This window comes from Acanthopagrus latus, chromosome 20 (assembly GCF_904848185.1).
Source record: "Acanthopagrus latus isolate v.2019 chromosome 20, fAcaLat1.1, whole genome shotgun sequence".
Lineage (NCBI taxonomy): Eukaryota > Metazoa > Chordata > Actinopteri > Spariformes > Sparidae > Acanthopagrus > Acanthopagrus latus.
This window is the reverse complement of record NC_051058.1, coordinates 12,878,033-12,897,863: the sequence shown is the minus strand read 5'-3', so window position 1 is coordinate 12,897,863 and position 19,831 is coordinate 12,878,033. Positions and strand designations below refer to the sequence as shown.

At 42.0% G+C, this 19,831-nt stretch overlaps 2 protein-coding genes across 4 annotated transcripts in view; one reads left to right on the top strand and one right to left on the bottom strand.

The window, feature by feature from the left end:
• The window catches only part of cep55l (centrosomal protein 55 like), a 49,947-nt gene extending 38,609 nt beyond the window's left edge, over window positions 1-11,338 (top strand). For both annotated transcript variants that reach the window (XM_037081736.1, XM_037081738.1), the window contains 11 exons: window positions 34-260; window positions 393-500; window positions 2,842-2,997; window positions 5,812-5,865; window positions 6,240-6,384; window positions 6,486-6,613; window positions 6,858-7,051; window positions 7,608-7,731; window positions 7,827-7,898; window positions 8,525-8,650; window positions 8,802-11,338. In XM_037081736.1, coding sequence (XP_036937631.1) covers window positions 34-260; window positions 393-500; window positions 2,842-2,997; window positions 5,812-5,865; window positions 6,240-6,384; window positions 6,486-6,613; window positions 6,858-7,051; window positions 7,608-7,731; window positions 7,827-7,898; window positions 8,525-8,650; window positions 8,802-9,014 — 1,547 coding nt within the window. In that variant the 3' untranslated portion in view covers window positions 9,015-11,338. The remainder of the gene's footprint in view (window positions 1-33; window positions 261-392; window positions 501-2,841; window positions 2,998-5,811; window positions 5,866-6,239; window positions 6,385-6,485; window positions 6,614-6,857; window positions 7,052-7,607; window positions 7,732-7,826; window positions 7,899-8,524; window positions 8,651-8,801) is intronic.
• Window positions 11,339-12,381: 1,043 nt separating this feature from the next.
• On the bottom strand, window positions 12,382-15,048 carry rbp4 (retinol binding protein 4, plasma). Of its 2 annotated transcripts, none has more exons than XM_037082549.1 (6): window positions 14,992-15,048; window positions 14,658-14,760; window positions 14,371-14,507; window positions 14,178-14,284; window positions 13,560-13,772; window positions 12,382-13,327 (listed from the first exon to the last, which is right to left on the bottom strand). In XM_037082549.1, exons 2-6 carry the CDS (start codon window positions 14,757-14,759, stop codon window positions 13,308-13,310), a joined length of 579 nt encoding a protein of 192 aa, XP_036938444.1. In that variant the 5' UTR covers window position 14,760; window positions 14,992-15,048; the 3' UTR covers window positions 12,382-13,307. The 2 variants fall into 2 exon arrangements, with proteins under 2 accessions (XP_036938444.1, XP_036938445.1); XM_037082550.1 differs by having other exon boundaries at window positions 14,658-14,763; window positions 14,992-15,035.
• Between the last annotated feature and the right edge of the window lie 4,783 nt (window positions 15,049-19,831).

Here is a 19,831-nt window from a genome sequence, read left to right as displayed (position 1 = left end):
AATCGGTCTTTGAAATGTCTTGTCTCCCCACAGAAGTCAAGGTTACTTCCTCAACCCCTGGCAAAGCAGCCATGACGTCCAAAGGTGCAAAGGAGACCATCGTCACCAGACTGGGTTTCAAGTCCAGCAGCTCCGGCTCCAAGGCCGAGGCAGAGCTGGACAAAGTCAGGAAGGAGAACGCTCACCTGAGGAAGAAGATTGATGAGCTGGCCAAACGGCATGTCAAACCACCCGACTCTGACAAAAGCAAGCTCCTGGAGGTAAAGGACGTGTTGCTTTTCTGTCTGTGGTGTTCGGGGATTCCGGGGTTAACTCCAGAATTTGATGCGTGTCTGTCTGTTCTCGCTGTTGTTGTATCTTCATGTGTATACTGTGTCTTATGTTTATTTCAGAGGATTCTGTCCCTTGAGACGCTACGAGAGAGAAACAATCAGCAGCTGCTTGTTAAAGAGCAGGAACTAGAAACACTGAGACAGCAGCTGACAGCCAGAGGAGGAGAGGTATGTAACCATGACACGTCTCTGCAGAGATATATGGCAAAAAAAATCACATTTACAGTCAACCTGTGTGGACATATCCATCTCGAAGTATACACACAGAACAGATTTGGACAACCTGAGGCTGCTCTTTCCTGTCCAGGATGTGTAGATATACCTACAGCTGTAGGTTTTTTTGAGTGTACTCTTCAAGTTGTGAACATTTGTTGCACTTTTGGCATTGTATTGGTGGCATATGTATTGCGGGCAGCAGCTGCTGTCAGAAAGGGGAGAAAAAAAATCATACGAGACTTCCTCTGAGCTGCCACAAAAACAGTTGGGGGGGAAATAGCTTCTATCCCACTTTGACAGCAGCTCAGCTTAGTGACGTTTAGACAGCCAGCAAAAGCTGCATACCAACACGTGGCGTGTATGCTGTTCGCTTGATATTTATAAACCAACCATCTCTCGCTGCAGTGGGTCTGTGTACGTATTAGCATTCATGCCCTTTGGCTGTGTATCACACTGCAGGAGAAATTGATGCCATCTATTTGAGGTTCTTCTGCTTGGGAAATCTCTTTATCTGTTTCTATTGTTGCAGAAATCGTTTTCTAATTTAGGCTCGTTGGAATGGAATCAGGCTAAAACTTGAAAATGGCAGCTATTTGACATTGTGAGAGCGTAATGTGATTTAATCACACTTGCCTCTTCCTCATTAACTTTCATCAGCAAAAGTGCTAAAACCAGAGCTGCTCAACGGGCAAAGCCAGCAAACTGCCAGCCATGTAGTGTCATTTGTGTGAAGCAGATGATTAGCAATCTGTCTCTGCTTAAACAAAGGTTTAAAAAATTAAGTGACATTGTTGGTCCTCTTCATATTAAGGCCGCATATTAGTAGAAGAAACTGACCTTGTAATTGTTTGGTTTTCTACAATATATCTACTGTTACATATATATTGTGATGTGAAGAATACTGGAGCCTGAATGATACTGGATTTTTGAAGCCCATGCCAATAATCAGGAGCAAAAAATAATATAATGTCCATTGTTTTTATATTCAGGGATATGTACATAAACACAGATCGTTTTGCTGGGATCCCTTGTATTTTGTAATTTTTGTAACTCAGTTACCTAATGGAGCCAGGATATTCAACTCAGTACGCTAATCTGTGACCAAATTGTTATCAAATACCTTGAATAGCTTTATTTGAAAATAACTATTCATTCTAAAGTGATTGACTTTATAGGGGAGTGTAGTCCACTCCTAGATAACGCCTCCAAGAACACTTTTTACCTTTACGTGTGACATTTCAAGCATAAGCCCTTCTTCAGACATAAACCAAGTGCAGAGACACACCATACAAGTACTCATACAAAGGGGAATACATGGAATAAATTAAAGTCCTGGCTTAATATAAATCACTGTGCACAATACAGTCTTTTAGTGTGAATGATCAAGTAAAATACATCATTATTGCATATAGAGGAGGGGAACATTTCTAAGAAAATTAATTGAACATAATGCATAGTAACAAAAGCACATACAAGGCCCCAGATGAAACATCATATAATTTATTTATTTTCTTCATCAGTTTATTTGACAGTGACAATACACATAGGCATTGTTACATCTTATTAAATGGCAACTGATGCAATGTATATGGGACTTCTGGTTGGGACTAACTTGCAGTCGTTGGCTTTCAAGAAATAAAACATATGATACAACACAGACAAGCAGCCACTAGAGACATAAGCTAACAGTTAAACAAGACATAAAAGTAGTCACCACTGACAATGATGGACCATCAATTGAGAACAGGAAATGAAAATAACAACCAAGAACCAACAAAAAGGAAAGACCAAACTAAAATGAAATATAAATATCAATACTGAATGTTTGAATACGATTTTTTTTCTGCATTGATACTCCAGTGTTAACTGTGTTTATTTGTACAAGTTTTATGCCCTGAATATTGTGGCAGTTTTTCCCTATGTTTATCGAATATTGATAATTTTTCAAGGTATTGTATCGAAATTAGAAATTCCAGTATAATGACAACATTGGTATATATCTACACAGCTCGCAGATATATACATACATATACATGGAATGATTGTGTGTACAAGGTTTCATATTCTCAATATCTACTAATCTGCTATGTCAAAGGCCTTTTACAGTACCAGGTGCCTGTATTGATAAATTAATCATCCTAGTTTGTATTAGGATGCAAAAACCATGTCACACAATGTGTTTTTGAGTTGATTATACTTGCATGACATTGCATATCCTGCAAAGCTCACATTTCGATAAAATTGTTAAAACGATATATTGTGCTGCCCTATTTTGTATTGTTGTGTATCTCAGGTGGTAGCATCGCTGCAGGCCCAGCTGGAACAGAGGAGGAGGGAGGCCGAGCAGAGAGACGTGTTGTTCCAGAACTTGTCACAGGAGACGCAGAACCTGAAAAACCAGCTGGTCACTGTTTCCAGCCGGTGTCAGACCTTGGAAACACAGGCAGTGGTAGGTTGACATATTTACAGCTTCCAGCTACACCTCCCCAGATGCTCCTAGTAGTTAACGTTTGTCTACTCTTCCGCAACCAATTATCTTATCTAAAATCTGTCTGTTAATAATGCAGTTCGCTGTAAAATGTGTCAGACTACTCTTTCTGGCATAGGTCTTAAAAAGTGTTAATGGCGTGACGCTGATAATTAAAGTGCTTTATCAGTAACCCATCTTTAGTTATTGATGACTTGCCCTAGGATGTTATAAATAATTTTATTCTTGGCAGTTAGTAGCAAAACTGTCAAGAAATGGAAAAAAAGTAGACATTTATTAGAATTCCTGCATAAAACGTTACCGTTTTGTTATCAGAAATTACTGAGCTAAGTTTGTCGAGTTGGTTTATCCTTTTCTCTGACAGCATATTTGTCTCCCCTGGCCTAGGATTAATTCCTGCAAAAGCTTTGTGTCATCTGACCCCCAAAACTGGGTAGACTTTTGTTTCCCCTTCCTTATCTATAGCACTGATGTGGCAGAATATTTTATTGTTGGATTATGATATTTATGACGGATCAAATTCAAATTTTAGTGATTATCTGACTCGAGGTCCAGCATCTGACCTCCAAATATATACTTTAAAGGGAGAAACAAATGTTTAACTTCCTCAGAATTTGTGTGACCTTTGCCTGTTGACCTGCAGCTGGTACTCCCTGAGGTTTCCATAATTTTTAATTCAAGCGGTTTATTGTACTTTTCAACCAAAAGTGTTCTTCAATGACGTGCATGAGAGGATCCCTGCAGTTATTCCTCTGTCCACTGGGTGGCATTGTGTGACCTCTGATTGTTGTCCTCAGCTGCTGACAATAATCTCTTTGGAGCAGCCTTACTAATTTTGTTGTAATGAGACACAAGAGATACATATCTCAAATACAGCCATTGTAATTATACATACCAACATCACAATAATGCATCATGTAACAGTGGTTTTCATAACGATGTCCAAAAAGAATATGATTATAAAGTATGATTAAAATCATCATTAGTATCATCAGTGAAAGAGCCTTTAGTAAGTCCCTGGCCGCTCACAGCTCCTCAAAATCATCAGTGTTCACTCCATTCTAAAAGGCAGCTCTGAATCCTGGTCTGCCCTTTGATGCTTTGAGCACAGCAGGCCCTCGCTACACCCTTAGAGAGCAGTCATCAGGATTCTCCTTGGCTTCTGGCAAAGCTTAGGTGGCAAAAATCGCAATTTATAGTCAGGACCTCGAGATTTGGGATGGTTGAAGGTCCTGAAAATCCACCAAATTATTATCACCCAGGTCTCCCAGGAGCTCTCCTTCAGTATCATGTCTCATGAATTTCTTCTATCTTAATCAAACTTCAAAATCAGTTAGGATGAAGGAATTTCTTTGCATCAGCCAACGTAAAGCATGTCTTGTTTATAACTTTAAAAGCTTGTTTTATGTAGGAATGTTAGATGCTGCTGTTGGTAATTGCTCTTATTATAATCCCAGGGAATCGTATCTTTCCTTGTCTTTCAAAATCACATAATCAGCTGTTGCAGAAAATGTCAAAAGAAGAGGAGTGTTGGAGAAAAGTAAAGTGGAGATATTTCTTTTTAGAAGAAACATACAGATGCAATTTCATTAAGTTACTTTATTTTTTTTATTCCTCACAAAGGTCACAGCAAAGCTAGAAATACTGTCTGTGAATCTAAATGTTCTCAAGTTGTTTGCATAAACCCTGCTTTGGTTTTAAAGTCAGTACTTTGAGACTCAAGGTTGGAAGGTATAAAAATGCTGAGTATGTATACCAATGAATAGGAATACTTGTGGACATATTGTCCTCTTTGAAATCAGTGTCTCTCAGCAGCCACTGCAAGTGGATTTCCTTATCTTTATGCCCTAATGGTAATTTCCCAGGAATGCTCTCCTCTTTCCAGGCCCTTGGCTTAGCTCCTTTAGCATTCCTAGAAATAATCTGACCAACAGACCCTTACCCATCCTTTCCCTCATTCCTGTGCTTACGAAAGCTATCAGTAGGCTTAGCCCATTGAAATCCATCTGGAAAGAGCTGACGAGCTCACAGCGCTCATTTGGTAGTTTAAGAGAGCTCACAGCTTTGTGCAAAGATGATCAGTAACATGTCTACGCTAGGCGTTAGACGGGATCAGACGTGTAGACCACAGGGTCAGGGTGTCAGTGTTATGAGTTAAGATGAATTACTGTCTGAGGATGGATGTTGAGGCATTAGCCCCGAGAGATGGTGCCCTCAGTCTTGAGGTCAAGTCTCTGAACAAGAAGCATGTTTTTTCTTGTTTTTTCTTGGATAATTATACATGAAAATGATAAATTATTCAGAAACCAGCAAAGCCTTCGAGTGATTTTAAGCCTCCTTGTTTTAGTGTCTGAGATTAATTTTTTTCCAGCGAACAGACACTTAGAACAACAACAGGACGATCATCATTTTCCTTCAGAAGCAACTACATTTTCTTTGAATTAAAGTCTTGAATTTGGCTGTGGAATATTGGCCCCAAAGCCTCCAGTTCTTTGAATTTCACTTGGAGTTAATTAGACTATAAAATAACGATAGTTTGCAGAAGGAAAGAGCCAGTAGTCAATTAACTGGTCGAAACAAGTGACAGAGACAAAATCTACCCTCTTACAAGACACTGTTCCCTTAAAATGATTTTGAAGCCGGTACAAAAATTACTAATGTTTCTTTAATGTAGAAACTAGCATAACTCCTTTTTTTGATGGAAGTGTTGATGCTATACTGTATATTTATCAGACTGAGGTTTATTTAAAAGGATTTGTGTTTCTCCCTCTACAGAATGGACAGGTTCCTCCTGCTGACTTGGCTTTGGTACAAGATCAACTGAGAGATGTGAGTGTTTGAGTCAATGATTTACTGTGTGTGTTTCTCTAATTTAAGTACATAGTTTCTAACCACTAAAATAGTTTTTTGCACAGCTTTATAGATAAAAACCTTATCCACCAACCACGTATCTGATTTTTTTCATTCCATTTAACTCTGTTCAGGGCCAGGGGAATGAAATTCTCAAGTTCCAATTGGCCCCATTTTTTTTGTCAATGTCAAAAAAGAACACACTACGTATTTCTTTTCTGGTTGGAACAAAAACCTGTTTAAAGTCACAAAGCCAAACTTATCTTCAAAACAAGACAAAGTTTTTGTTCACTTTTTAATGTTCAAATACCTGAAATTCAGTTTTGTCAGAGTGAGGCTTGTTTCACCACCAGGCTCTTGAGAAGAACCAGCAGTGGCTGACGTACGACCAGCAGCGAGAGGCCTACGTGCAGTCCGTCGTCGCCCGCTCCGTGGAGCTGGAGCAGCAGCTGGCCCAGGCCAAGCAGCAGCAAATCAAACAAGAGACCACTTCAGATGGTGAGCAAACGAAATGTTAGAGTACTTAAAAATGGGGTTACCAAACAATTCAAATCAATGCTTAATTTGTTTCCTAACATTTCGCATGTCATCCTCTGCAGCTCCGGATAAGGATGCTCAGCTAAAGAGCCACTATGACCAGCTGCTGATGGGGGCGCAGAAAGACCTGGAGAGCCAAAAAGATCAGGTCACCAGAACCCAACAGGAGCTCAGTGTGCAGAGGCAACAGGTAAAGGCTGTAGGATTTTCTTTTCCAGGTCTGATTCTGTCTAAAAATCAACTCTCTAATTAAATGTTATATTCGACATTTTGTAAATATCATTGACATTCTCTCTGAATCTGCCTCCAGTTTGAACAACCCCATTAAATAAATGTATTAAATACATCCCTTGGATTTGGGCATCTTTCTAATTAATTTGTAAAACGTTATCGCATTGACAAAAAACCTATTTTTTTTCCATGTGGCTCCACAGACCTTGAACGCTCAGGCAGAGCTGCTGTCTCAGAAGGAGCAGGTCAGCAGGCTCCAGGAGGAGATGTCGACGCTGCAGAGGAGCTACGACGACAAGTGCGGCGAGCTGACATCCTTTCTGAGGAAGTACAAAGAGAAGGGCGAAGAGCTGGAGGAGGCCAAGATGCAGCTGCAGGCAGAGCGATTCAGCAACAGGTCTGTTCTTGGAGTAGAAATCGAATTGTGTAGGCTCTGCGATCGATCTGATCTTTATATCTGACTGGTGCAAAGAAACTACATAGGCATATGGTTGGAAAGGGCCAGACTGCACATTGATTTGGGCACGGCTCGTGCTGAAAAATTGTGAAATGGTTCCCTGAGCTTGGTTAACAAATGATTGATGAATGGAGGTTGTCTGCAGGTTTTTAAAAATGTATAGATATAAAAAATAGACCTCATTAAATTGTCTTAAATTTGAATTTGGAGGCCTTGATAGCAACATTTTTCTGATTTTCTGATACTTTTTTCTATTTTCTTTGTTTTCTTTCTTGCACTTACCTGTTGGCAAAATGTCGCTTCACCTAACACACTCACATGAAACACATAAAAAAAACCTTGAAAATGTTTTAAAAAGCATCAAATTAAGTGTCTTAAACCTGCAGACAACCTGTGCTGACTATAACAGCAGTTGATTGATTACTGACGTTTAATTACCAAATAAATAAACCGTATTTCTTAATATTTTTGTGTATTGCACCAACACTGCATCCAGGCATGAAGCCTGTGAGGAGAGAAAAGTGTCGTCCGAGCGGGCGGACAGGATGAGAGCAGAACTGGAGAGTGTGGAAATCAGGCTGGAGGAGGAGAGGAAGAGATCTGCTGAGCTTCTGTTGCAGGTGACACATTTTCACTATCAGTGGCTTGAAGTTGCTCTTCACTAGTTTTCTGTATCACTTGAATATAACATTGTATTTTACTGCCAATTTCCCAGGTAAATATGCTGCAGAAGTCTCTTCTGAGACAAAACGAAGAACAGAGGAGAATCACAGCGCTGGAGCAACAGGTAACACTACGAATATGTTCAACTGAAAGACCGTCCAGTTGTTAGTTTGCACAAAAAAAACAGTTACAGTTTATTTTACACAATTTGGTTATTTACTTCAATTAACGACCTGCAGAAGAGGAAAACTAGTTGGGAATTAAGCTGCAACAACCTTGTTTCAATTTAGTCATCTGCTGAGGGAGTTTGAAATTAAAACAGCATGATCAGCTGAAAGTTTCCTGTAAATGTATTGAAATCATGCTGGTGTAATTTTCAATACATTTTCAGGTAAATATTGTGGTAATTGGGTTAATTTCAAATATGGTTCTTGGAAATAAGCACCTACTTACCAGGAAATATGCAGACTTGTAAAACTACATGTTGAATATTAATGTAATGGTGAACAGTAGGTACAAAAGAAAAAAACATCCTCAGAACCAAGTGAGGTTTGTTTGTTTATCGGTGCATCCTTTTTTTTGTGTGTGAAGTGAGAAAGAAAATCCTCTGGTTCAGCCCCGTGTTCTGTAGCATATAGCAGATGGAGCTGTAACTATTCTGAGTGGAATCCATACAGATCCCACTTGTGCATTGTAAGCACAGTGTTTTCTTGGCTGCTTCCCTCTCATATATTTCTCCCCCTGCCGAAGCTCCAGCTCTCTGCCAAGGACTTTGAGAATGAAAAGATTGATCGCCACAGCATGCAGCACCAGTTACATAAGGTGCTGAAGGAGCTCCGCAAGGCCCGAGATCAGATTGCTAAACTGGAGTCTGCTGTAAGTGTTGCTGCACATGAGAACAGCGTGTTCATTGTTGAGTCGGCCATAAACAACAGCTCTGACTGGGTTACATCTCCTGAGCTCCCCGTGATGATTTCAGTAGTGATCTAGTGATTCTGATGCTCAGAGTATTTGTTCTGTGTTCCAGAAGCAGCCAAACACCCGTTTCTCCGAGCCCAGCTCCTACAACAGCCTGGAGTTCGAGCGTCTCACTATCACCGACCCTCATGGTCCCACGTCCCCCTCTAAAGTCACCAGCCTCCTGGATGAGAGTTTCCTGGAGTGCCCAAAGTGCCGGGCGCCCTATCCCACCAGCCGCCATAGGGAGCTCCTCACGCACATCGACTACTGCTTAGCCTAAACTAGAAGAGTGTCTCGATCAGTGGTTCCCAACCAAAGTGTTTCTCTTTCTTTCTGTACTTTTCCAGGCTTCTTAATTGTTTTCACATAAAAAGGGAGAGAGAAAAAAAACTATTTGGTTAACCTGGTCATATTGACATGCACTGTGTGATACTGGGATATGGGTCACACACACCACAAAGGTTGGGAACCACTGGATTAGATTGTGAGATCCCAAGAAGAAAGTTAAATGCAGCTTATTTTATAATCTGAAAGCCACGACAAAGCAGTTTTAGACTATTGAGTATGTTCTGATCATTAAACAATACAGATTTCCACAAAACAGGTGAGTAAAAGAGATTTTTCAGCTCATCTGGAAGGCTTCCAAACAATTATTTTATTTCTGAGAGCCGATCAAAGCTTCAGCTGGCTGAGATCTCCTGCAAGATGATTAGTTTGAAATACTGCTCCTGCTGTCATAATGATCACACAATGCAAATACTGTTTATTTCATCACGGTAATGGGCTGTGGCGAATCGTCGTTTTGTCTTCACTCCGAAAGATATTGAAATTATTGTTTTGCTTCAGAGCTCATTTAAAGGATAAATTCACCATAAAGGGAAAATGTAGTCATTATCCTCTCACTCTCATTGCGATGGAAACGTCAGGTGAAGCTTTGTATTACATGAAACATTTCTGGAGCTTCACAGCAAAACGGCGCTGTAGCGTTCTCCTGAACAGCTGAGGAAGATGTGGGACTCGGTTTAGGGGAAGAAAGCTGTTTTGCTTTGAAGCTCCAGAAATGTTTTGCTTACTACAAAACTTCATCCATCTTTCCACCAACAGGATATGATTAGGTAATGACTGAATTTCAATGTGGGCTGAACTCCTTAAAGATCCAAACCAGCTGGCACAATTTCATTCTCAGAAGATAGGCAAGTAGAATTTTATTGAACCTTTGTATATTAATCGGAATCAAGGGACATTCTTAAAATGCTGCATATTTTGTGTTCAGCCTATTTTATTTTAGTTTAACTGTTTAATGCTAAGTGAGTATGACAATTTTTAAAAATGAATCTGCTCTGGTTCTTTTTGCCCAAAGATTGATCTGATCATGGATTCAAAAAGGACTTATTCGTTCTGTCTTCCTGCATAATTTTTATTAGATAAATTGTCTTGTTGCAGTTTTTCTTCCGATGAAGCTCTTTTGAGAATTTAAACTGTTTTATCTTTGTGTGCATTTGATGAAATTATTTATTCTTGGGTCGCTGTCTTGTTTCCTTTTTGTTTTTAAAATGAGCTACTGTCTTTTGAATGAAAGCTTTTTATTTCCCTTCACTGAATGTAAGCAATGATAATTATGTATTACTGTAAATGTTGTTATTGCATCATCATGGGAGGTGCCTTTTTATTGTATTTTGTTTAAGTTTACAAACCTGCCTCATATGTTCCACACTGTTCCTCCACTCCATTCTCTTTAGTAATTGATACCTTTGGTGGATTTGTGTAACATTGTCCTCAGCATGTGTAATATTGAAGGCATCTCTGCATTGTTCTTACCCTTGCGGTAGTGATTATTTGAGGTGAATGACAACACAGTAGGGGAGTATGTGTATCTTTCAGCTTTTTGTGTTCTTGACCACGATAATAGTCACCATAATTTTGTACAGAATATCTTACTATGCATCCAGGGTTTACCTGTTAAATTTGTAGTGTTTCTGTACCATTACAACCTATAACAGTGTTTCTCTGTCTGGTGCTTTGCAAACAGCGGGACAAATCATGTGACTGCAACCATGACCAAGATCCTCCTCTAACCTTAACCACGTAGTTTGATTTGCTGAGACTTAACCAAGCCATACATCCGGCTGGAGCTCAGTCGGTCACATGGTGCCTGGTTTTCCGTGTATTCTTCCCTGTTCAAGCTCCCTTCCATCCCCACCTTGACTTTTCAAGCCTGCAGGCCTGTGAGTCTGCAATGAGATTGCATCCGCTAATTCCTTGTACTAAACTATTTAAGGGAGGGGATTAGTGAAAGTCCTGTTGGTCGAGGAAAGGGGTTAAGATTGCTTTATTCCTGCAGCCTCGGCAATGTGACTAGATATACTTCAGACAGACAGACACTGCTATACTGTCATCTTTTTTAGATATTGTTTGGTTTTAAAAAGGGACTTAAATTGAATTCGAGCCGAGAATCATGTCAATTTGACCGACTTTTGTCCAGTTTGCTGGGGTTTTTTAAAAAAGTTATTTTGTTTTATTTGAATCATTTGCTCCAAAGTTGTTTCTTCGTGCACTGAACTGTATAAAATGTGCAATAAAGATGTAAATCTCCTTCCAACTCAACATTCTTCTGAACTTTTTTTCTGTATCTCAAGTGTGATAGTGTATTGCATGAAAATATACTGAATTGAATGGAAATCTTTTTTGATATTACCACCATGATTTAATTTAGTTAAATACAATTTGGACATATTGTTTTAAAGTATAGTTTTATTAGCAAGTTTGTTACTAATGATCCATAGTGGGAAAGGGACGGCTGAGAGTAACAATGTTAAGCTTGGCTTTGTGTTCACTGAGATGTGCTTAAACACTTAAAGTATTAGATATCCATTTAACGTCCAGCTGATGTAACAGTCTGATGTTTCACTCTCATTGATTTTTTTATTTAATCTACAAAGTACCAAAGTATTCATGTAGAAAACATTTAGCCACTCTCTGTAATCCCCTATGACCCAATACATTCTGTGATGCTAAAAGATCAGCTATGCTAAGTGAAATCATCTGCAGCCGAGCGACCTGCTCTGTGAGGCTGTACTTGGGCACAGCGACCCTTTGAGTTAAACGCTAATGTGGGCATGCTCACATGCTGCTATTCAGCAGGTATAATGTTCACAGTGTTCTTCCTCTTAGGGTGCTAAGTGCAGGCCATTCCTGAAGAAAAAGGTTGAAAAGCTGACGCTGAACTGCACTGAATCACTGACTTCGATATGTTGAATAATACCAGTAATGCATGGAAAATGGGAATATTTTTCAAGATTTGTTGAAAAGTAGATGCTTAACTGGATTGCTGGCGTCCAGTTAAAGTCGCATCTGATGGAGTGTAAATAGTTATAAAAGTGGGGCGACGTTGAAGGATGCAAAATGTACATCAGGGTTTGGCGGTAAACTATATTTGTTGAATTAGAGCTAAACTGAATCGCTGGCTTTGATTTGTTTGAAGTAACATCTGGCGGAGTGTAGTTAATAACAATGTGGCCTAGTGAAAACTCCATTCTGACAGACTAATGTGCACATGTATGTAATGTATATCATGAAGCTGATGCTGATGTTAGGCACTCCACTACAGTCCAGGAAGCTGTTGCTGAAAAAAAACTCACTTCATACCCTTGTTTTTTGTTTGACGTCTTTTATTTGCACAATGATAGACACACGAGGCAAACAAATTCTGCACACACTTGCATTTTGATTGACTGAATCCAAAAGCAAACAACATGAATTCATTATTCGCAATCTAGGAATACAGATAAATATTTCATTGCAATCAAAAATTGAACGGACGCTAACGCGATATGAATGTTTAATTTTCCAAAAAACTGGATCAAGGAGTACACGTCATGCAAGAGGCAAACCAAACTAACATGCCTGTAGAGCAAATGACTTAATATGAGTGTATGACAGTTTATTAACAAAAATCTGCTTCTGTGCTACAAGATACTGTAAGTCCTTCAGTGTAAAAAGCAAAGCCAGTGACTTGTGAACCTGTTTTTTTTTCTTTTCTTTTCTTTTTTGAGTAAACATGGTGGGGTTTTTTCTCCGGAGCTGCAGTTATGCTGAGACCTCAGCATCAAAGATTTTCTCAACTGATTATTTGTCACGTAGGCCGGAATTTTTTCAAAAAGCCTTGGTGATCTGATATATGTAGTCACTGGAACCAGAGAGTTCCACTGATGAAGAAAGCGGTTTCACACTAACGCTGAGGATCCCGCACACACACACACAAAAAAACACATGATGGACGTTAAAAGGCCCAACATCTCCTTTACTAATGAGCTAATTTTAGGGAAGTGACAATGGGCCGGCATCAACAGTCATCTTTCCTTTTTTAATCACAGTGTGTGTCATGTGAACGTGACAGTTTATAGTTGCCATGGTTTTTAGTTTATTTCTAAAGAAGAGTGGGCTTCTTTCTCTGTTAAGACAAAGACTGTAGAGGAGAGAGGACTCCGGTGGCGTTCAGTCCGGAGACCAGCAGAGGGGCACGCAGTCCCAGAGGAGGGTGCTTCGAAAGTGGGTCCCCTGATCGCACAATGGATTAGCTGCTATCACAGAAGCCTGCAGTGGGAGAAGAAGACCAAACATTTCGCTTACCGAAATATAACATACAAGCATGAAAAAGCACAAACTTATCATTATTTTACATGTGCAAGATTTTGCCGTAACAGCTCAAACGAAGCTGGAGATATTAGGCGTTGCTACTGATGGAGGGGTTTCTAAATAGTCTCCATTTTCAGTCAGCCATTCACCTGGCTGGATGAATCACCGCACTAGCAAACGGCCAACTCACCATTGTGTGCAACGCGTCTGTATTTGTGCAGCAGGCAGAGCTCCGTCTTCTTCTGGACGATGATTTCGACATCCTCCGGCCTCAGGCCGGTGGGATGGCGAGAGAACACGAAGGAGTAGCTGTCCAGGCAGGTGCCGTCGCTGTCCACCACTCTGCAGGAGTAGTGGATGGCGTAGTTGTCGTAGTCGGTGGCGATCACCCAGTGGTCGTCATCTGAGAGGGAGGAGAGAGGGAGTTGTTTGATTTTTAACCGAAATGTTCAAGTAATCGAAAAGTGTCACAACCGATCTAATGTCTAAGACTTGCTTCGATGTTTCCATACGGCTGGAAAAAAAGATGAGTATGAGATTTCCTAACGAGTGCAGAAGTGCCCAGAAATGAACTTGATTATTGTCTGCTGAAAGCAGGCTTGGGCACTCCACTGTTGACCACCATTTATACAAACACAAGGCTCCCGAGTCCCCTTGATAGCATGACTGAGTAAACAAGCTGATGCAATCGGATTGGAGAGTGCTCAAAAAACACAGTGGTTTGGTTCAGGGTCACAGAGGACCAATTGCTGATTAATGATGATCTAATCAAATCAGTTGTCTAAGGCAGCCAGTTTCTCTCACTCACTTCCAGTCTGCAGGTAGGATGCGGCTCCCCAGTAGCGCATCCTGAACTTGGCGGGGTCGGGGGTTGCCTCGAACGTGGCCATCATGTCGGCGCACATCTCCCAGTTGCTGAGGGTCAGGGGAGAGAGGCGTGAGATGAAACGAGGGGGGGAGTGCACAGATTTAAGCATTAACAGTGAGAGAGGAGAACTCACTTCAGGATGATGACTCTGCCCTTAGCTGTGGCGGTCATTGCGCCATCTTCGTGGATGGTAAACTCGGCCACGATGTTGTCAATTAAGAACAAACCCTCTGGGTCCTTCTTTCCCACAGCGTACCATGTGCCTGCATACTAAGAGAAAGAAAAAGCCCACGTGAGTCCACCGCACACCTCAGCGCGTCATCTTCCAGGGTGAAAGCATGGATACAGATTGGTATTACACATACGTGATATGGATATGATCACAGAACTTAGCAAGTCTCGCAAGATTTTCCAACTCACCCTTGTCTTGTCAAAGTTCTGCATGACCTGGATGTTGGCCACCTGGCAGTCCTGTGCCCAGGACACAGCCAAGAGGCAGAGGGCTACAACGTACCGCAGCATTCTACTTCAAGAGAGGGAGTTGTTGGGAATAAAGACAGAAACAAGGACGGGAGTAAAGTGTTTGGATGAGAGAGGGAGGCACAGCAGGGAAACAGCAAGAGCATTTTTGTCAGTCAGATCATTTCCACTCAAGTCCTCAAGTCAAGAGCAATAAAAATCCACAAAGTATCTCCCTATGTCGTGCAAACTGTCAAAAAACAAAAACCACACAAATCCATCGTCGAATGCGTACCTGGTTACCAAAATGTGGACAGCTCACAGAGATCCTGTGGTTTTCTGTCAGGTTGGGCTCTTATATACAGTTGGCTTGTGTTGCATAATGACTTCTGGAGATCCGACCCTCCCCTGCTGTCCTCACTGCTAGCTTGCCTTCCAAACATTTACATAACTGCAAGCCCCCGGTCCTATTGATTTGTGTGTTCTGCACATTTGGCGGACCACCCCTTCACACACACTCCCCCCCACCCACCCACCCCCGCGCTTTGCAAACATCAGCAAAGCCAAGAGGACCATCTGGAATAAGCAATAGCATGTATGTGAAGATACACACTGACTGATTCTTGCAAGTGCAGCTCGAGTGTTGCATGGACTTTATCGCCGTAAGATCTAAGTGAAATGTTTTTTGTGTGCATGGACTGACTTCCCCTTTATTTACATGGGAAAAAAATGGATTTCCCGGCAGCATCCACAGTATCTCGTCAGGTTTTGACTTGATAATGTTGCCAAGGGACTCGACTGTAACTCCCACCAGTGTGTTTGCAATGGCGGACAGAGTGCTCGAGTCCACTGACAACAGTGGGCAATCAATGTGGAAGAGAGATAATCACGTTCTGTCTCAGCACAAAGTCTACAGTTTCAATCGGCAGTCGATGATTGAATGTGATCGTGTCAGTGGAATCCAATCTGAGGCCACTTTGTTTTCCAGTCGCTGCCGTTGTGTAAGAGATCGATCGCAGATAAACCATGCACTTTTCTGTGAAAATGTTTACGGCGCTAGACAAACTTAAAGGGGCAACATGTGAGGAGAGGTTTAGACTCAGAATTTTAACATTTTACAATATTAACAGGGTAATGATTCAAACACAGGGATATTTATCTTTTACACAACTGAATAAAAAAGCTGTTCTCAGAGGAAAGATAGGGCCCCAGAACACTGTTTGAAGCCAGAAAGGTGGCAGGGTCCGCCACATATAAACAAAGTGAAACAGTATGAAATTGTGTCTTCCTTTAAGATCAGTTTGTCTGTTCAGTCATGAACAGACAAACTGACAAACATTTTTGTTTAAGATTCTCCTGTTTCAGATTTCTTCCACAAAACTACATAATGCACCTTTAAGTAGTTTAATTACATGTAGGTACATTTCAGGACATGGCTCCCATACTGATGTAATCTAACACAACAAACAACCGCATTATTCCCTATTTAGAATGAAAAATGCTGCTTTCAAAGACTCATGTGTAAAAATAAATAAATAAATAAATAAGCAGGTTAAAAGAAATACCCAAACCACTGCCCGACTCCGGTCTGCGATTCATTGCACTTAAATGTGCTGTGGCGGAATTTTATAAGTGGTTTGCTGTTGTTTTGCACCAAGATCATGTAACCGCCCCCCTCCGAGGGACTTGTGGTTGAATGAAAGAGCACAGCGCTGCCAAACATCTGCAGTTTGCATAAGCGCAGCTCCAGCCAACCAGTCGGGGGGGGGAACAGCGCAATCACTCATTTTTCAGCAGCTGGAATTTGGCCAGAGGCAGGGCAACATTTCGTAATCGTGAACACTGGCAAAGAAGCAACATACGTTTCACTGCCAGGTTTGTGTGTGTGTGTGTGTGTGTGTGTGTGTGTGTGTGTGTGTGTGTGCGCGCGCGCGTGTGTGTACATAACATTTTTTTGGGGGGGGGGCGTTGCTTACTTTCATTTGATGAGATGTGAGACTTGTGTAACTCAAGAGGAGGCTGGGAAAAATAAAAAATAAAAAGACCCTGTGGCTGAATTCACTTATATTGCAATCCTGTCCGACAGCAGCGCTCGCAGCCTGAAGCACCGTAGCAGCGATAGTATTGTTGAGGGGCAGTGGAGTCGGATTTAAGTAAATAGCACTGGTGTGGTTCATAAAGTGGTAATTACTTGATTAATATAACAGAGTGTGAAGCCTGCGCCGGGTTGGTTCCATCACTTGAGGCGAACTTCTTTGGCTAATTAGTTTAGCTTTGAGTAACAGGAGAAGTGCAAACGAGGTTGGGTTTGGGAGCTTTTCATCCGTCGTTTAATTGTCATTGTGCCTCAACTCGTGAGCCCTGAAACAAAACGCTCACCTCGGTGCGCTCGAGTGTTTTGAGCGGTACAGCTTCGCGTGGCCTCAGGAGGACCGGTAGCCCTACGGCGGATGCACGACTCCATTTCAATATTGGTGTTATTATGTTCTGTCCAAGTTGTTCTTTCATGCCTCCACAATATCGATGTCGTAATTTCTATGTCAGTAAAAGCCCATTTAAATTACATTACATTGGAAAATAAAAAATGCTGTGCTACGTTAGGCAATCAGCAATTAACTTAATTTCCGGCTGAACAGCAGTTCTGCATGTGGTTTCGCCCAAGGGGGTCGATGCTGTACTCAACTGTCCCATGCGGCAGACGAGCTCGCGCCAAGCCCCCAGGAAGAATGGCGGGCTTTAAGGGCCAACTTACAATGTCACATGTCGCACCATAAGCTTACATCAATGGTGGGTAACGGAGTTAAACTTAAGGGACTCGTTCCACTGTCAACTGAGTTAAGCCATTCGGTCTAATACATCGTTCTTTTTCTTTTTTTCTTTTTTTTTTTGCGTAGTGCACCTTTACTAGGTAGCCCCAGAACACACAAAATAAGTAACAATCCTTTTATTTCAGTTCATACATTTGTTAAAAAAAAAAACACACACACACAAAAAGGAAAAATGACTCAGTGTCTATATATATTTATAAAAGACGTCTTCTCATGTATTCAGCTGGAAAAGAAAGCGCTGGAATCATCTGATCATTGCGTTTGGGTGCCTTGCCTGTTTTTTTTCCCTCCTCTGTCACACACTCACAACAGCAGTTTTCCTCCAGCTGTGAATCTGACGCCTCGCGCCCACACGCCCACATCTTTTGTAGTTCTCCTTTGATGAGCTTGCCTTAATCCCCAGAGGCAAAAAATAGTGGGCAACTCCTTGTCTTGCCAGCCTGCCAGCAGGTAACCAGACAGCACGCTCGGTTAATAATAGCCCGCCATCTTTGTTTAGGGCCTTGTTCTCAGACGTCCCAGTCTCAACTAATTGGCCAATTTCCAGTTCCAGGACTGATACCTCCGTGATGATGTTGATTCAATTAGGAGCGCGCAGGTAGGCCCACACACACACAATTAGAGCATTGAACAGGCTTCCATTATGGCTCTAAATACTCTCATTGCGGTGGCTATTTAGGTACTTCCTCCGCCCGCGGCAACAACAACGAGGACGGGACAGAACTAACGCGGGGTCGGTTGGTTCGCTCGGTGGTTATTTCAGGAAAGGAGAGCTGATATCATGTGGCCCCCGCTTTCTCAAATAAGATTAATTAATGGGTAAACACAGACAACACATGGAAGGCTGGAGTAAAACAGGAGGCTGCCGGTGTGAGCACAGCAACTGGCTGACAGAGGTTTGGACACTGCAATCCGAGTTTATCGGTTCTCTCGAGAAAAAGCTGATGGAATTTGGGATTACTGCAGAAGATAAGCTCCGCGTTGATCCCAAAGGTGTGACAAACCTAATGTGTGATGTTTGTCCACATAAAAGATCATATCCCTGGTCAAGAAAGTCACAATTTTTCAGACTTCATGTAAAAAAATCGCTGAGTTTTGCGTGAAACCGCAAACTTACATCGTCTCGCTCAGCACTCGCCAGCAACACCAAATTGTCGCCGACGGAAATGCTCTGAAAAAGGTTAAAAATCACAGTAAATCTGTTGATGTTGACGACTGCAGCTCTGTGAAAGGGAAGTTCATCGGTTCTGTGAGCTGCTTCCGCTCATGACCAGTTACGGGTTTTGCAGACTGTTCAGCGAGAAGACGACATCAACACGACTGCTGGCCGTGTAGTCTTTACAGTCATTTTCACACTCTTACGGTATCTTTCGTTAGTTGTATGACATTCCCCAGCAGGAAAAATATCTTCGCATCTGTAGTTCATGTCACACTCAGATGAGATAAAAAAAAAATGATTCATCTCCCTCCATTCACCACCATACAGCGTTTTTTTTTTTTTTTTTCTAAAAACCAGACGACTTTGCCATTCTGTCCTGAGTACTGATCCGATGAGTGTGTTTTTATCTTTGTAACAGCTGTAATAATCCTGTATGGATTGCATCGATGAATTAAACCTTACAGGAGTCTCTTGGCTTTTCATGGGCGTCGGCGACCCGTGCAAGTGGAAATGTGTGAAAGCTGCAGGGAGCTGCAGGTGTCTGGGATGCTGTGGCTTGCTGAATGTTAACCTGAATGTTATTTTCAGCGAGGCAGCCAGAGAGTCCACCACGCAGGGGGGGGCTTCTGGGGTCAAGGCGGTCCGGTAGCTTGCTTTAGGCAGAGCTGGCCGGACGTGTCCAGGGAGTTTGCATGTTGCAGCGAAGCGCGAGCTGAACTGATGTCCTGGGCAGGGGAATTATTCTGGTGAAGCCTTCACAGCTAGATTGCAGCTCCATCTTGTTTGTGTAGCATCTGAGGTGTTTTTCTACACAGGCACAGCCCTTCATGAGTGTCTGTCTTCTGGCCATTCTCCCCCTCACGTGATTCCACGCATCCCACCTGGCCTTTCACCTGACACAGGTCACACTCCCCCCGCGGCCAGGGGATGACTGCCCGATATAAAATGATCAACGTCGGGATTTGCGGGTTAAGGACGCTTAGAGCAGGGGTTTTAATGTCGTGACGTCACATTAATTAGCGGCCACTTTGATCCTTTCAGCCCCTAAGCCGCACCTTGTCCTGTTCAGTCCCTCGAGCCCGGGCAGAGACTCCCTCGAGGACCGCTGAGGAGGATGCACGTCGTCGGCACGAGCGGATGCTGCTGAT

What these genes read in the sequence shown, in the direction of transcription:
- rbp4 (XM_037082549.1), bottom strand. Translation starts at nt 14,759, where the DNA reads ATGCTGCGGTACGTTGTAGCCCTCTGCCTCTTGGCTGTGTCCTGGGCA. An exon ending in GGCAGAGTCATCATCCTGAA is followed by an intron (nt 14,285 to 14,370) that starts GTGAGTTCTCCT and finishes CCTGACCCTCAG; the next exon opens with CAACTGGGAGATGTGCGCCG. An exon ending in CAGACGCGTTGCACACAATG is followed by an intron (nt 13,328 to 13,559) that starts GTGAGTTGGCCG and finishes CTCCCACTGCAG; the next exon opens with GCTTCTGTGATAGCAGCTAA.